The sequence below is a fragment of the Macrobrachium rosenbergii genome, chromosome 20 (genome assembly GCF_040412425.1).
Source record: "Macrobrachium rosenbergii isolate ZJJX-2024 chromosome 20, ASM4041242v1, whole genome shotgun sequence".
Lineage (NCBI taxonomy): Eukaryota > Metazoa > Arthropoda > Malacostraca > Decapoda > Palaemonidae > Macrobrachium > Macrobrachium rosenbergii.
In genome coordinates this window covers 32,685,001-32,704,412 of record NC_089760.1, presented here as the reverse complement: position 1 = coordinate 32,704,412, position 19,412 = coordinate 32,685,001, and the positions used below count along the sequence as shown (strand labels likewise).

The window sequence follows — 19,412 nt, the reverse complement described above, 5'->3', positions numbered from 1 at the left end:
GAGAGAGAGAGAGAGAGAGAGAGAGAGAGAGAGAGAACTGCTGATGAGTTTGAAACCTGTAAGGTAATAATGCCGTCAAGGTACTTCAAGGGGTGCACTGTAGGCATTACTGAAGGATGTTTGCATCACCTTTTCGGGCCCCTTGCTGCACCAAATTTTAGCTTTTTACTTTACCTCCATTCCCACTTCCTTCTTAAATCTTGTTGTCCATCCTCTCTAACCATTACACTTCTTAGCGCAAATCTGGGGCTGTCTCCTAGTTCCACCTTTGGATCCCTGTACTTCATTTACTTTCTCGATATCTTTATCTTGCTGTCCAGCCACGCCAACTACTCTTTTCAGTGTCTGGAGCACTGAACGGCTGAAAGTGCCCCGGGTACTAGAGTGACAGCCTCAATTTCATAAAATCAATCAATCAGACAACTGATGAAGACGAAGCAACGTAGGAAATGTTCTGAGTGACGACCAAATCAGTGTTCAGAAAGAGGAATAAATGTGCAAATAAGAAACTCTTAACAAAGTACTACCATGGAAAGTGTCAGTAAAAAAATCATGCAAAACGTAAAAAAAAAAAAAAAAAAAAAAAACAATAACACGGTCAAGTCATAATGCACTATAAACTACTGACTGGTAATGACAGAACAATGAAACGGACTGATCTCACATACGCCACAAACGCACAAACAGCGCCAAGAGTTAAAAGGCAGCAAACGACGCGACGTTAGTTCGGGAACAAAAATTCCAGATTCATTCCCGTTCGCATCGCCGTTGCAAAAGCCACATTACGGATGGAATAATTATTATTTACGGACCATAAAAAGAAAATGAGAAAGAAATAATCAAGGCCTAGAAGTATTCCTTGGCCCTAAGTTAACGGTAGAAAAGAAACGCTCATGATAAGACGATGAGGGAAGAATGTCACCAGATTTACTTATCATTCCTTTGTCAACATCACCGACGCTTTAAATAGACTTTTTTCACTCTTCCCGAAGCCATAAAATCATGAGAGAGAGAGAGAGAGAGAGTCAAAGCGCATGAAAGATAGACAAAATGCAGTATTTATATCAGTCAGGCTTCCCAATATTTGTATGTTCTTTTCAACTTTTCCACTCCCTTTAAAGCAGTGCAAAAAGGTCAGATGTCATTTAATTGGCAGACAAATACTGTAGTACACACAATGATGACATGAAACATTAGTTTGTTCTCGAACTCAAAACGAAACTGTAGAGAGAGAGAGAGAGAGAGAGAGAGAGAGAGAGAGAGAGAGAGAGAGAGAGAGAGAGAGAGAGAGAATTTAAATAATCTCTTAATTTTACTTCATTTATATTTGTTTGTTTCAATATCGTTGTTTTTTTTTTTTTTTCAATAGGATACGTTAAAAATAATAAGTTTCTCGAATTTATCTTAACCTATTTGAAAATTATTTTTACTTTTTTTATATGCTGATATTTATTTCTTTTCTCGATGGCATACATTAAAAATATTATCATAACCTACTCGGTATCAAGTGATACAATGTTTAAAAGTTCTTAGTCAGCAGACAGCTATCACAGAAACATCAACAGTGTTATTAATAATAATAATAATAATAATAATAATAGTAATAATATAATAATAATAATAATAATAATAATAACGTACCTTCAACACTTAAAGAATAGCCTAGGTTAAGACAGAACAACATCAACAACGAAAATAATAATAATAATAATAACAATAATAACAACAATAATAATAACGTCGTATCTTCAACTATTAAAAAAATAACGTAGGCTAAGAAGGAAGAGCAACGCTAACAGCGCCAATAATAATAATAATAATAATAATAATAATAATAATAATAATAATAATAATAAAGTATCCTCAACTCTTAAATAAATAACGTAGGCTAAGAAGGAAGAGCAACACTAACAGCGTCAATAATAATAATAATAATAATAATAATAATAATAATAATAATAATAATAATAATAATAATATCGTATCTCCAACTCACGAAAAAAAAAATTAACGTAGGCTAAGAAGGAAGAGAAACACTAACAGCGCTAATAATAATAATAATAATAATAATAATAATAATAATAATAATAATAATAATAATAATAATAATATTAATAATAATATCCTATCTTCAACTATTAAAAAATTAACGTAGCCTAAGAAGGAAGAGCAACACTAACAGCGCCAATAATAATAATAATAATAATAATAATAATAATAATAATAATAATAATAATAATAATATCGTATCTCCAACTCACGAAAAAAAAATGAACGTAGGCTAAGATAGAAGAGCACCCAAAACAAAAGCCCCCAGCAAGCCTCTAAGAGGAGGTTATCTTCTCACATTACCCACTAAAAAGGTCAATGTTAACACATTAATCGTGCTGTGTATGAAGAACGGGTACACATGTGACCAGACGAAAGACATAGGCGAACAACTGCCGTGGTACAGATATAGAAGAGGAGAAGGAGGAGAGAGGTAACAGATATATGTATGTATATAAATATAAATATATACATATATATATATATATACATATATATATATATATATATATATATATATACACATATATATATGTAATATATATAACTATATATATATATATATATATATATATATATATATATATATATATATATATATATATATATATATATAAAATATAATATATATACACTATTTATATACATATATATAAATATATAAATATATATATTATATATATACTATTTATACATATATATATATATATAATATACGTTTGTATGTATAGAGTATACTAAAAGTCTGATATAAATTTCATAATCTAGATGAATATCATCAGTAACACCAACAAAAAAAAACAACAACATGAGCAATAACAATAAATACATAATATCATTGACAATAGAAAAGAACAATAAGAAAACAACGGGATAGGAATACGAGCAACGAAAGTGAACAAAAGGCAGACTGAGAGAGAGAGAGAGAGAGAGAGAGAGAGAGAGAGAGAGAGAGAGAGAGAGAGAGAGAGAGAGAGAGAGGAAAGCAATTAAAAAAGCGAAATTAGTTAGTTGCTTGCTTACTCACCAGGGCAACGAAGAAGGCGAACCTCACAAGGGGACTCAGGTTCCTCATCCCGGCGATTGCTGAGTGTCTTCCTCAAGGGCCCGTAAGAGAAAGCCGAATCACATAGCAACGGTGAGTCAAAACACACACGACTCGCGGAGTCACGAGGAGAGGAGGGGGGAGGAGGAGGAGGGGGAGGAGGAAGAGGATGAGGAGGAGGTCGTTCGTCTGATAGCACTCGCACAGGTAAAAAAAATGAAATGTTCGCAATCCGAACACTACAGTTATCCAACGTTTGAAAATCTCCCTCCTTTTTCCAGTTCTCGTTTCGCTCGAGATGCTTCAGTTATTGTTTCCCCCTTGGAGTACGATAAGATGTTTCAGGGTTTTGCTTTGAAGAGTGAGAGAGCGAGCGAGAGAGAGAGAGAGAGACTGACTTCAGCCCTTCGTTCCTGAAGAGGAAATGGCAACACGATTATGTTATTACTTGTCACTTCGTCAGCTGGGTGTCAATTTGTCTGTTATCCACACCACTTCATCACCACCGCCTCCTTCCTCAATTCGCTCTTCTTTCTCGAGCACAATAAGGCCTCACAGGTGCTTCCTAAGAAAATAAACAGTGCCACTCCGCGGCTTAACCACTGCCCTCACTAGGCAGTTGAAGGGCGTTTCTTTCTTATTGCCTGGCGGGTTTGAAAATCACAGGAGAGTGTTGCACCTATCACACGACAGTTCTTCACTTGAGTAAATGAGATCTATTTAGGCAGTTTCCACAAAACAAATAAAATAATACAAAGATGTCCAAATTTCTGAGGAGAGGCCGAATGACGAAGGAGGAGGAGTTAGGATGTATCTATCTATCTATCCCCCAGCAGAAGCAGATGTTTCACACGCACCTTTCCTTCTTAAGGAGGCGCGTCCTTCAAGGAGCTCCTTTTGGGATCAGAAGTGTCTCTATTAGAAGAAGACTCCCAAGAGATCCCAAGGCCGTTTAGCAGTCAAGCGCAAGGCTGAACTTCGGGGACTCCATCGTCACTACTTCTGGAGTGCTTGACTGTTTGCTTGTTTGGCCACCTGCAACGCAAGAAGAGGAAGAAAAAGCGTTAGATGGCACTTATGCACTTCATATCGAATGATAATGATTTCTGAAAAAGGATCCGTATTACACCGACACATGAAGGGGTTAACACTTGACAAAACACACACACACACACACATACACATGGGGATGAAAGCTCTCAACGATAACATCAGATCGAAATTTTCCCTAATGTCTCAGTCACACTTGAGAGAGAGAGAGAGAGAGAGAGAGAGAGAGAGAGAGAGAGAGAGAGAGAGAGAGAGAGAGACTTTCCCTAATATCTCAGTCACACTTGAGAGAGAGAGAGAGAGAGAGAGAGAGAGAGAGAGAGAGAGAGAGAGAGAGAGAGAGAGAGACACTTTCCCTAATACCTCAGTCACACTTGAAGGTATTGGGAGATACTAAGAGAGAGAGAGAGAGAGAGAGAGAGAGAGAGAGAGAGAGAGAAAGAGAGAGACTTTCCCTAATATCTCAGTCACACTTCAGGGTATTGGGGAGATAAGAGAGAGAGAGAGAGAGAGAGAGAGAGAGAGAGAGAGAGAGAGAGAGAGAGAGAGAGAGAGAGAGAACAGATCGACACTTTCCCTAATATCTCAGTCACACTTGAGGGTATTATGAGATACTACGTGTAAGAGAGAGAGAGAGAGAGAGAGAGAGAGAGAGAGAGAGAGAGAGAGAGAGAGAGACTCCCCTAATATCTCAGTCACACTTGAGGGTATTGGGAGATACTAAGAGAGAGAGAGAGAGAGAGAGAGAGAGAGAGAGAGAGAGAGAGAGAGAGAGAGAGAGAGAGAGAGAGAGAGAGACTTTCCTTAATATCTCAGTCACACTTGAGGGTATTGGGAGATACTAAGAGAGAGAGAGAGAGAGACAGAGACAAAGAGAGAGAGAGAGAGACACTTTCCTAATATCTCAGTCACACTTGAGGGTATTGGGAGATACTAAGAGAGAGAGAGAGAGAGAGAGAGAGAGAGAGAGAGAGAGAGAGAGAGACACTTTCCCTAATATCTCAGTCACACTTGAGGGTATTGGGAGATACTAAGAGAGAGAGAGAGAGAGAGAGAGAGAGAGAGAGAGAGAGAGAGAGAGAGAGAGAGAGAACAGATCGACACTTTCCCTAATATCTCAGTCACACTTGAGGGTATTAGGAGATACTACGTGTAAGAGAGAGAGATAGAGAGAGATCAGATCGACACTTTCCCTAATATCTCAATAACACTTGAGAGAGAGAGAGAGAGAGAGAGAGAGAGAGAGAGAGGCTTGGTTGTCGACTGGTGTAACACTACATTTCACTTGAGTATCTAAAACCAAAGTATATAAAATGTCGTCGGTAGGAAACATCGGCGTTCCAATCATCTATACAGAACAAGTGAAACGTTATCTGGCGTGTCATCATAAATAACAGAGAGTACTAGGATATAAGACAGTTGTAAGATATTTGGATTGACAGTCAAATGAATTAATTTATGTCAGAACGTTATAAGGACCATCTTATATCTACCATACTACACAGCATACATGCTTAATAATAATAATAATAATAATAAAAATAATAATAATAATAATAATAATAATAATAATATTATTATTATTATTATTATATCATACTACAATGCATATATATTTATTAATAATAATAATAATAATAATCTTTAATAATAATAATAATAATAATAATATTATTATATCATAGTACAATGCATATATATATCATAATAATAATAATAATAATAATAATAATAATAATAATAATAATAATAATAATAATAATAATAATAACTAGCCAACTATCATACTCCCGTCCTTCTATTTTCATTTTCTCTATTGCAGACTTTACAGTTGCCAAGCTACATCTGCGCTAGTTCTACCCGTCTCGAATTTCGTTATATACAAAAAGTCCGTGTAGGCATGCTTACTTACATGTGCTCATACAAGCGAGTTTTACTTACAGTGGAAGGCTTCAATTCATAGTAAGATTTTGGTATTTACATATACTGTACAATACGAAAAATTTTAAATTCGTCAACCATTAAGCTCTATAAAGTCAACGTTTTATGCGATGCATTTCTATAGTTAATTGAGTACATGTCCTTCTAACGGATATGTTTACATATACATGTATATTTAAATTATATTACATGTGTACACAAAAACACACAAATTCATTATGGAATAAACTATATATATTAACATCACTCTCAAGAGGATCGCACAAAACTGCAAAATGCTATGAAGGGCATGGTCCTCCCAAAAACCCTAGCCTATCTTCGCAATTTACTTAGCCTAACCTATTCAGACACCTATTTAGCTGTAAGCACTGAAAATATAGAATAAAAACAATTCAGCTCATTTTATTTACCTTAAGTTAGCCAGTGCATACTACAACACATAGATGGCGTATGAAAATGTAAGGCCATTTAATTTATCCCTCTCATACTCATGAAACAGTTATTATCTATATACTTTTTTTTTGCAAGTGAGTGGCTTCACAATAACAAGAGAAAAGAAAGTTTTCTTCCAAGTTCATCACCCATCAGTACAAATAACAACGTGGACCTTGATGCCAACATTCACCAAGGTACGATGGCACCTGGGCATCAGCTGATGGATGACGGGTCATGCTTTGAGAGACTGAGAAGAATTATTGTATGTTAACAAAGCATTTCATTACAAAACTACACTGACAGGCTGTAAGCATGAATAAAATAAAAATAAATATAAGAAAGTAAGTCAGTGCATTTCGTTGAGCTTAAATTGGAAGATGTCTGTGCGAATAGAATATAAAATTTAGACCAAAGGACAAGCGCTGGGATCTATGAGGTCATTCAACGCTGAATAACAGTAAATACGTTTGAAAGGTGTAACAGAATTGTTAGAGGGTGGAAAGTATGATGGAAGAAAGAGAATATGAACGGAGGTACAGTAAAAGGAATGAAAGGTGTTGCAGTTAGGGGCCGAAGGGACGCTGCAAAAAAACCTTAAGTAATTCCTACAGTGCAACGCATGAGGTGCACTGACAGCACTAACCCTCTGTGGGGGTTGTTTGTGCAAAGAGCAAGCCAACCTGCAGGTGTTCAATTATTTCGTCAATCGCAGTATCAAAGTGATATTTATTAGCATTCACATTAAATAACCAACTGACATAGATAAATACACATGAATACGACGGAAAAGTAAATATGTAAACAGCTGAAAATGAAACGATTGTCGGGCTCACAAACTTTGTCTCCAACGTAAGCAAATCGAATCGACAGAGTTCGTCATACAGGAACCAGGAGGTAATTCATTTCACAAATCAGAAGGCTAATGTGATATTTTGAACCACGTTTAGCCACATAGTATTATCAGTTGCCATTTATTGTACGTATATTACTTGAAAGTATATTAAAGTAGGCTCCCTCTCTTCGAATCTCAAGTGTGATCGTTCCAAAGAAATTAATATTATCCTGTGAGAAAGAACCCTGTTTAACTTGCCTTAAACATGGACTATCCAAGATGGTCGTACTGATCATAACGCTTGATTTCAAGATATAAAATTAATAAACATTCCTTTAGAACTGCTCAAATTTGTAAAATACTTTTTTAGAGTCATTGCCCAATTCAGCATCAACCTGCATCTGATAGCTTACTCTCTCCACAAACATCCTCCGATTTATCATATATAAAATTATCTGAATTTCTCTTGTTTATTTTTATAGTTTTACTTATGTTAACAGCCTAATAATATATTATAATAATAATATATATATAGTAATACATTACTATATATATATATATATATATATATATATATATATATATATAATATACATACATATATATGTGTGTGTGTGACCACGTACGACTCAGAAAGAAACCAATGATCTCAGATCACTGACTATCACGTTAAAAAAAATTACTAATCCCGCTTAAATCCCGCATTCTGCAACACAGGAGAACAAAAGCGATGCAAGCAGAATCCCTTCCTTCTGCATGCCGTAAGAGCGGGAAGGAAGAAATCCATTAAAAACGTCTCCTTCCCCAAACATTAAATTTGCCACCCGAAAGTAATCTGCCCCCCGCCAAGTCTTTGTGCCTGGTCTCGGAGACTTACGATCCGGAAAATCAATGAGACAGTCGGCGTGTATTAAAGTCAATTTGACGTCCGTAGTGGAGGCTTATAAATATCGATAAATGTCGCACAACTGTCTAGACGATCGCCGTGACCTAAATATCATTAAGAGGAGACTTGCGAGAGACGGAATGCAGAGGAGACGGAGGCTTCTTCTCCTCCAGGCGTCGGATACGGGGGTTGACAGTTGTGCTGTAAAGTGGACACACGATCCTCTGGACAAATGCTGTGAGCTCAGAAACCCAAGCGACGTCCTCGGTATAATATATAACGACGAGATTAAGTCCGTTCGCATCGATATGCAATGCATCACACCCAAGGACACCGCATGCAAGGTCTCACTAGGGTGCCTTTCTACAAACTCACGTTACCAAAGTGTTCTAATATGCATTATCTCAAATATACAAGCAAAAAGTCTTCTACCCCTTCAAGTTCATTCTATCGTGCTCTATTCGACGTCGATGCCAATGCTACAAGGTCGCCTAGTCAAATACTAGGTATTCTAATATTCTGCTAGATGATCAATGCATGGAATCAATCAGTTCGGTCTATTTGAATTTTTGAAAGAAGGTCCCTGCATAAAACATCTCTGCTTATGATCTCCGACAGCTCTCTCTGTAAAATCAATCAAGATAATTGTTCCTCCGTGGACGTATTCCGCAGACGGCATGTGTATGTAAGTTCTACTTGAACACTTGCATGTATGCACACCGTCTGAATATTTAAAACATACACAAAACTTGCATCGACTTAAATAGGGTAATACGCAGGACTGTCTACTAACGGAATAATAATGCCATTGAGATTCTCCTTAAAAAAAAAAAAATTGCACGTGACAGAGAAACGCACATAACAAGAACAGGTTATATACTCAATGTTACGTCCCGATTCTTGCATAATTTATTTCAGAGCCTTGACATTCTTCAAGTGGAAAGCTACAGAATCAAAATTAGAAAAAAAAGGTCATTTGAGCTAACAAGACAAGAGTAAAATTGGAATTAACACTGCCTGAGTTAAGGGAACCTGTTGGAATTAACACTGCCTGAGTTAAGGGAACCTACAAGTTAAATGTTAGCTTTGGCTTTTAGTTTTTGCTGATGAATGTACAAAAAGAATTGTGTGTGTACGTCACATATACACTTACTGCATACATAAATTTACACACAGACAAAGAAAGCTAAATGGAATTTGTGACAATTATTATAAACATGAGGACCTATCTATAAAAACGAGTGAACCTAACTCTTAAGATATGTATTTGTGAATAATCAAAGTCTTAAGTGACCCGCATGCTAATGAAATTAATTCTATTATAATACGAGGATACACAGCTATCTATGGAATTCTACTAATTTCAGTCACGTCAAGAGTGTGAATATCATAATCTAAGCATCATGTCAAAGAACTCTGTTTACTTGGGAAGATGACAGAGGGTTATGTCACACAGATTGCATGATACGAAGATGACTTTTATGAGCAGAGAACAACAGGACAACAATGTTGATTATTATTATTATTATTATTATTATTATTAAACAAGCTGCAACCCTATTTGAAAAAGCAAAATGCAACAACCTCAATGCCAATATGGAAAGCAGTCCCGTACGGAAAAATACAAAAATAAAAACTATATGAGAAAAAACATCTTAAGATCAAACAAACAAACCACTGCCACCGAGTTTGAACTACTGAAGTTCCATTGATTAAATTACTGCATGACATCGAAGGTTAGTCTAGAATTAATGCACAGCCGGGCTAAAACTTTTGGAAGCTGTGCAGAGATGAACTTCCCAAAAGCAACAGCAAGACTCTTAGAATTAACTGCACATCTAGTCATAAATAGTAGATGGTGCTGCCTGGGAAGATCTGAACTAGGAAGGATTTAATAAAAGATGCGTTGAGCCAGCTGAAACGACGTTGCCGGAGATCAATACTAAGATCTAGAATAATAATTGATAGGATCTCAGGTTTTTATCCAACAACTTAAGATGCCAGTCAGCTTCTGAAGACCAAAGCAGGGAACAGTTAAGTCATATATTTGTCTGTTTGGCCGCTTCAGTGTCGTTTACTAATTCATCGATGTGGCTGTTAATAAATGCATTCCGTAGGAAACGGAAGGATGTAACGAGGTTCAAACAAATAATCTGTAAGAACTAGACACCATATTATGCACTGATTGTGCGCAAATAAAACTACTGACACAGAAGAGCTTGGTCGAAATAATCCAATAGATCTTGAAGCAATAAATAAAGGTATATATATTAAGGGTTTATGTGTGTCTTTATATCTGACCGATACGCACACACACATAGATACATAATACTTATATATATGTATGTATGTATGTATGTATGTATGTATATATATATATATATATATGTGTGTGTGTGTGTGTGTGTGTGTGTGTGTGTGTGTGTGTGTGTGTGTGTGTGTGTGTGTGTGTGGCTGTTGAAAGATATCTTATTTGGTTGTCTGGAAAGTTGAAATACAATCCACGAAAGGCCTTGTATCATGAGCTTTCTTTCACCTTCCTTGGTTGAAAATCATTGCTCAAGGCAACAGAGACAATATTTGGATTTAACAGACTTCTCAAAGAATCAAACCCGGCGACATTCCGACGGTGAGCCGAGGTTTGTAAACAGTAGATCATGAAATATATATATATATATATATATATATATATATATATATATATATATATATATATATATATATATATATATTATATATACATATATATATATACACATACATACATATATATATTATATATACATACATCATTGCAATATACATATACACATATACATTATACATATAATATATATATGTATGTATGTATGTAAGTATGTATGTATATATATAATATACAGTATATATAGGCTATATATTATATATATACACACATACATATACATATATATAATATATACATACATAAATGCAATATACATATACACATATATACATTATACATATAATACATATATATATAACACATATATACAGTATAAATCACACCATAAACCTTTTCCCTTGGGGGTGGCAGCACCAGAAGGTGTGTGTGGGTTGTGTTTTATTTTGAATGGGTGAGAGGGCGTTCACACACGAACCCGTAGATTTATACACAACTCATGCGCATAAAAAGAATGATTTTCCCTCCGTTAGAATGTAATGTTACATAATATAAAGAAGAAAGGCAGCGTCCCAGACTAGTCTCTTTGCAATAACTTCCCAACGGCAGCCCCGAAGAGATAATAACATCTATGCTTGACGTAAATCCGAAGTCAACTCTCAGCTCTAACAAAGACGTACGACAACCATAGAAGAAAAAAAAAGGGCGAAGTGTCGTACATAAACCGTATATATATATACCATAATCCGAATCACGCAGGGAGGAATACCTCCACACAAATAGCCCCGAGCAACACGCAGTGACACGTAAGAAATAAAAAGTAAAAGAAATGGAGGGGGAGTGATGGTGGTGGGGTGGGTGGTTGCGTAGGAGGGCGGGGGTAGGGGTTGGGGAGAGAGGTAGACAGACAGACGGACAGACAGGCGAATACATACACTACATACGCACACAAACACAGCCAATCACGCAACTGGCGGCGGAGACACGAAAGCATATAATATATAAATAGGAAACCGCAGCCGTCCTCTTCCTCCTACCGCAAGCGTCATCCGCAAACCACGGGACGCGTGAATAATAAATGACCATCAATGAAGGGAGGCATCGGGTGAATAACGCAGCACCAAGTACTACTGAGGCGGCCGTCAATTAATGAAAAATAATTCATTGCAGAGACAACGGCAGACAAGGCACACCTTGTCCCCCCCATCTTGCCCAATACTGAACATAAACCTTTCCGCCTTCCCTGCTGCTAAATATGACCTCGTACCGACTGGTGGTGACCTCAGCAACCTCCCAAGCACAGTGCTTGCTGGGGGAGAGACATAATCGCTGTTACAATATCGTCTTGTTCTCGCTTGGTAAACGGAGGATTTCCAAGCGTAGTTTGTATGAAAGCGTGCTCTAAAAAATATCGTCCATTTTTTAGCAAAGAGTCGAATATGAATTAATTTTTTTTTTTAGTTATCTGCATCAACGTCGACGGTGATTTTATCAATGATTTCCTGTTTCAGTTGAGTATCAAGTGTGTCTCAATCACCATACAACCTGGATGGTGAGAGAGAGAGAGAGAGAGAGAGAGAGAGAGAGAGAGAGAGAGAGAGAGAGAGAGAGAGAGAGAGAGAGAGAGACAGAAACAGACTTGCTACTTTGCAGAAAGAAGAAGTCAATGATAAAATCACCGTCGATGCAAATAACTCAAAAGATTTTTCTAAAAGATATTCGACACTGCCAAAAAAAGGGGGATCATCTGTCCATTACCCTCCGAAAAATATTCCAAAAAATTACCTTTGTTTGCAGCAACTACGACCGTCGAGATATCAGCTAAATTTACACAACAACAAATGCTTTAATTAAAGATGATAACAACAGGCTTCTCAGGTTTCCAATCAGTGACCTAATAGGGTACAAGACGCTTGTCTAACTGAGGGACATGTATAGTTAAATCCAAAACCCCTATCTTCCTCCAGATATCCAAATTTGACGTTGTCCTCCAGCGAGCGATCTGGGCAAATGACATATCCGGAGCAAAGACAGAGGTGTAGAGCAACAGAGCAAGGTACGTAAGTTACGAGGAATTGCTTGGATGCACTGACATTCACGCATAACAACGCTTATGTTTGTTGCCAAATATGGCATGTGAAAGGTACGTACATATGTTACGAAGGTGTGCTAAAAACTATCCCGCAACCTCTCAAAGAACACAGTCAGCATCCCACGAAACAACTGAAAAGTGACTTGTATCACATTACACCGTTTAGTAAGAAAAAGATCTACATTGTCTGGATATACTACCCAGAAGACCTTCCGAGGAGAGACGTTCAGTGCTGATGCATGATTTCTGATTCGAACAGAACGCGAATTTCGGAGTGCATAACATAATGACAGACATCTTAAAGTTTGCACAGCAAGAGTGCGCCTTATCTGCAAGACATGTAGCACTCTTGCTATTTGGTACAGGAAAGGAAGCTAGTATCGTGAAAAATGGACGTAAAATTAAAGCTCGAGAAATACAGATCTTGATAACGAGACTACTTGAAGGCCATTGGAACGTGTTTACCGAAGACACAAATGTTCCTGAATTTCGTAATAGCCCTGTACTTACAGGCTGTCAACACCCCTCCGGGACCCGAATAGAATGGCGAGAGAGAGAGAGAGAGAGAGAGAGAGAGAGAGAGAGAGAGAGAGAGAGAGACTAAACTTAATGCAAGGCAATGAACCTGGTGTGCATAGAGCGCCAAACTACTGTAAGTGGGTGGAGACAAAAATTTTGGCTACCTATAGCGAAGTCTCTCCTGGGTTCTATGTATGACGTCATCAGGCAATGACCCTCACCGAATCCAGAATATCCTGACATTTCACTGACGTAGGCTTTGTGTTCCTCTATGACAACATACCCCGAATTCAATATGAGTAGTCTAGATAATTTTTTTCCTCCTTAAAGACATTAGAATATAGTAAAAAGTAAAGCAAGTCTTTGTCGTGAACTGGTAAACGAGCGAATGCCCAGCTGTTTACAAGATTTGGCATCTCTTAAGTATAACAGGACCATGAGTAGTAGATAAATATATAAAGTACCTCTGCAATTAGTGTTTATTATAAACAATTTGGGATACAAGTACACAGGGTATATATACAAGACGAGAAAATATTGCAAGACAAGAAAATATTATATATTATATATATATATATATATATATATATATATATATATATATATATATATATATATATATATATATATAAATATATATATATATATATATATATGTGTGTGTGTGTGTGTGTGTATACATATATAAATATGATGTTTATGTAAATATCTATAAGCAGGATGTGTTCGTTTTTGCGTATATCAGCAAGATAATCAGCAATATTTAGTCAACACCTTTGAAAAGATAAATACTGCAAATACACAACCATCTCACTGAAAGGCTTTAAAAAAAACCTTGCGCCCTAGGTATGTTTATAAAAAAAAATACGAAAAAGAATGGAAAAAGGACCCACGAGCCTTGACCCTGCTATGATTTCCTTCGGGGGTTAATGAGTAGAACTATAAAGTCGGGAATTTAGCTCAAATTCTGAATTAAGTTGGGAAAAGTGTGATGATACGATAATGGCGGCCGCGGTCCCGGCACGTAGATTACATTATAATTTCTCTACGATAAAATGTAACAGAATGACGACTTCTAGAGCCGAGGAAGCGTAATGGAAATGTGAAAAATAAAGCAATCTCCTCCGGTCGTAAGGCAAAAAATATCGCACACATGAAATGCAACGAAATTATCATTACCCATCGTCAGTTTGCAACGCAACCTGACACAGACACACATACACACAAATACACACGCACACACACACACACACACACACACACACACACACACACACACTTTCGCATGCCAAACCCTCGTATCCCGACACGATACGCTGAATGACTTATAATCAAGTCAAGAAGAATAAGAAAACCGTCGCGTCTACTTTTCCCGTCAGAAAGAAAGGATGAAAAAAAAATGCCTATATTTGTCTATACATCTGTTGTACTTAACGAATTCCGAATCAGCTATTTATCCTGGCATTTTCATAGCGAGACGATGGAAAATACGAAAATAAGACAGGTGAGAAGGTGGTCTTCAAAGTCTACAGTGGAAGGGGGTGGGAGGAGGTGGAAGAGGAGGAGGAGGAGGGTTGGGGGGAGCCGACTTGCTGGGGAGGGGAAGGGAGAGGGGGAGGGGTGTCCCGGTTCAGAGCTTGCATGACCCGTCCGCGCAGCGTGTCAATTAGCCCGTTCTCTTAAGCTACACATCGCGTTCATAATTGATCACAATACAGTACGGATTGACATAACCGTATCGTGAAAACTACTGACATATTTAAAAAAAAAATGAGAAAAAGAAAAGAAAAGTCGATTCACGTGAAGATATAATATACAGTACGTATAAAGTACGTCGGGGAATTTTTTTTTCTCAGTTATTCATGTGGCTAATCCTCTGAATTATACAGGCTAAAGCCAGCCGTGCTAAATCACAAAATGACATCGCATGACGGTGTCATCTTCTATTATTATGACTATCATTATTTGATCCGAAAGTGGCCAATAGGATTACGAACCCGGCTGAATATGTAACTAATATGTGACCCTTTTGTGACAGACGTGGAAGAAAGAAGCGTACATTTATTCACGCTGAAATCGAACGTAAAATGTTGCAATAGGAAGCAGTTCTTTCTATACGTCCCTACAGCGCCTGCGTCGACTACGTGACCGTGAAGGAAAGTAAAAGCAGAGTGATGTGAGTTGTCTCTTATTTGCTTCGTTAAAATTAAGGCATGTCTATGTCGTTCAAGTTTGGCTGACATTCCTTGCGAATAAACGCAAACGATATAAGTAAATGTTAACAGAATCCACCAGACTCTTAAACCTCCCAGAAGGAAGTAAATCATAACGCATAACAGAACACACATGCAGCTTACTTCCCAAATCTAAATTAAAACCAGTTAACTACAATATGGCATAATTTACCCAGACTTATACTTGGTGAAATAAAGCAAACCTCCAAATGCCCTTCCACGTGAAATTAAGGAATACAACTAAGAACTTCACATAAAAATGCAAAGCCGATAAATTTAAAATCCAATAAAATGAGACAAGAGAGTGCATCACTTTACCAAGAAACCATTAAAATAACGAGGTTATGGTGGAGGAGAAGAAAGAGCGAACACAGCAATTGTTTACTTAGCAACCAAAGCAACATAAGGAGTGAGCAGCGAGAAGACATCTGTCATAAAATAAATCTTGCAGAGTAAAATAGGTGGCAAGCACTTGCAGCGCCAATGACAAAAGTCATTTGCTTGGCCCGCGCCAGAAAGAATAGAAACCGGATGCAAATTTCGTTATGAGCGAGAGAAAAAGTGCACGCGCCCCTGTCAACGAAACACACCCCAAAAAATTCGGTAATTGGGACTTCCTGCTTATAGGATAATTGCAATTTCTCTCTCTCAATTCCTGCAGAGTTGTTGCACAGTTGTCCCGAAATAGTCATTACCTCCGCCAACGGAGTTGGACAGAGGTTTTGTGTGTCTGTCTGTCTGTCTGTCTGTCTGTCTGTCTGTCTGTCTGTCTGTCTGTCTGTCTGTCTGTCTGTCTGTCTGTCTGTCCACAAAGTAATTCGAAAGGTCAGTGATGGACTGCACCTAAATGTTGTTGAATTTTGTTGTTGGGTGGTCTTCGCACCAAGGAAGGTTCGACTACATCTTATATTTTGATTTCAAATAATTTCTTAGGGACAAGTTATGGGCCAAGAAAGAAGTGATGTAATTCTGAAATTCATCCAGATTCGCAGGCTTGAATTCTTAATTCTTTTTTCTTCCCTTTCTTCTTACATTGGCAACAAGATATATCTAACAGTTACTGATGGATTTCATTGAAATCCTGTAGCGGGCTTTAGATCAAACCGTTCTCTTTCTTTCAATTATGGAGTGGATTCGGATAAGGATATTTTTAGATAGAAGGTAATCTATCCTATTTGTTCATAAATGCTTCAAAATATGAAAGTCCTCAGGCAATGGTGGGCGGAGGCTCTGCACTCTCTGAGTGCTTTCAAGTTTACGATTCACTCCGCGATGCAGTGACTCACGGCATCGAGAAATAAAACACTAAGTCTGCAGAAAACCTCTTATCCCTTTAATGACCTAGAGATTACTGAGACAAGGAGGGTGTAACCTATCGAAAGTTCTTTTCCATACGATGCACAGGGAATCTAGTTGGGACAAAGTGTCCACAAGGACGAGAGACATTCAGGAAAATGAAGGGGGAGAAGAAAAAGGTGTAGAATACCTACATGATTAGAAAGTCTTTAAAGATATTATAAATTCAATAGCAGTGTAGTGGAAGACGAAGAAATTCATTACATACATTCAGTCTATTTACATTATAATTCAATAGCATTTCCAAGGAAGATATATAACTACATTACATACACTCAGTCTATTTACACTATTATTTTGGACCACATTCACAGGAAGAGAAGGCTGCCATCTTCTGACTCAAATACACAGCGCAAAACAAAAAACAAATACTAATTTGAACAAATGCAATCATCTGATCTACTGCCCCCGTGGCAGCTGGTTTAGCATAAAGTGTTAAATTCGCCCTAATATAAATCATCCATAGCATTATTATATCATTGCCAAGCAACTGCGAGCTTAGGATGATGATGACATCACTTCACTATAAATGGCCGCCTCGCCAGACCCACATGGCGAAGTCGGGGGATGTCAGGGGATGTCAGGGATGTCGACACAGCACATGACCATCATAACAACACCTACGAGAGCAGCCACTGATCCCATGACCAATCACGTCCTTCCTTCAACTGATAATGACATCACCCGGGCAGCAGGGCAGTGGAGAAGGAGATATGATGCCCATAAAAAAGTAGGAAATGGTCTTAAATGAGGCTGCAGTTCCGGAGTAACGACAGATCTACCGTTGCCACAACACGGGTTGGGTTACAGCATCAATACAGTTAACTAATATGAAAAAATGATGATGTCATTAACGAGGTCAATTAACTGTGGTTATCTACGATACCAAATCCAGTGGCTCAGTATTTCTCCTTTAATTAGTTTCAAGACCAATTTGGAGAGCAAGACCATTGCGTCACAACCCTCTTATTAAAAATTAGCCTCCTCAAACTTTGGCCATCCATTTACCTGAATAGAAAAAGCGAACTACTCCCGCCGAGATTACTAACTTTTTAATAAATACCGGACGAAGAGTCACTGCCTGAATATTTTCAGCAATATTGTAAAACAAACGAATAAATGTAATTGCTGACTTATCCTAGATCTTTTTTGATCAAATGGAGAAACAAATGAAATCGACAGACATCTTTTTACCGTATCACCAGCTCGCACAACCAGTCAGATGACATTACGTTGCTGGTGATATTTCCTTCAATTCTCGTATGTACACAACGCATCGCTTGTTGCTTCATTCCAGCAGCGAAATCTCAACATAAAGAAGTGAAATTATTAGGGTTTTCGTGAAGACACTTACTGCATACACACACAGCTCCACTCATCCACAGTTTCGCCTGCATTCTCTCTCACTTCCTCAAAATCAAGTTTCTTCTGTTTCAAAGCATCTTTCCCTCCACTGAGTTAGATTTTCCCTCCACTGCAACTTCAGATTTATATATCCTTTTCACCCTCCGCGTACTCAAACCACCTGGTAACTGTTTTCGCATGCTCATTTTTTACGGCACTTAAGCCTATACCCCTTTTATACTACAGACCAATGTGGTGAAAGACCTAACACCCATCTGTGGCCCTGGCCAGAAAAAAAAATAAGAAAAAAAGAAAATGGAGGAAGATAGTGGAATGCTCAGCCACAAAAGGAGCTTCTGCATTTTTCACACTCAACATCAATTTTTTTACTTCGATAAAGGAGAGGTGGCTCACCAATCAAATCATACATCTTAACATTTGCATCCAGGAAGACTTTTCCAATGTCAAAGACCGTTGCAGTATAATGTCAAGTAACTTGTTATCATTCATTCCCTTATAAATCTTTTGCTCAAGATTCTTCTACCTTCCTTACTTCACCAATTCCTTGATTACCCTTGAGTTTCTCATTCTACCATCACCCACTACATTTACTCCCAAATACCTGCAGAAATAAGCCACTTTCATCCATGAACTATCCATACTTACATTCAATCTTCAACCTGCTGGCCTTACATTTACGCTCATAATCTTATTCTTGTTAATAATCACTTCCATTTATTTTCCTTTACAAACACTTTCAAATTCTTTTCAGTCTGTTGAGCTTACTTTCATTTTTATCAAGCAAAAATGTCTCAACTACAAACAACAGCAACCCCCTAAGCTCCGTCCAGTACCACTTTTTTCCTGTCTCATCTACAGCCAACAGCAACCCCCCTAAGCTCCGTTCAGTACCACTTTTTTCCTATCAAACTGGTAACGCCATTTTTTTATTCAATCCTCTCTCTGATTTATTTTCATTACTTCG

The 19,412-nt window shown here is 37.5% G+C and overlaps 1 protein-coding gene across 1 annotated transcript in view; it reads right to left on the bottom strand.

Annotated features, from left to right (window-relative positions):
- Positions 1-19,412, bottom strand: part of LOC136848959 (protein madd-4-like) — a 616,220-nt gene that overhangs the window by 561,373 nt on the left and 35,435 nt on the right. Inside the window, exon 2 of the mRNA XM_067121770.1 lies at positions 3,077-4,129. Within this exon, the coding sequence (XP_066977871.1) occupies positions 3,077-3,124 (48 nt within the window). The 5' untranslated portion in view covers positions 3,125-4,129. The remainder of the gene's footprint in view (positions 1-3,076; positions 4,130-19,412) is intronic.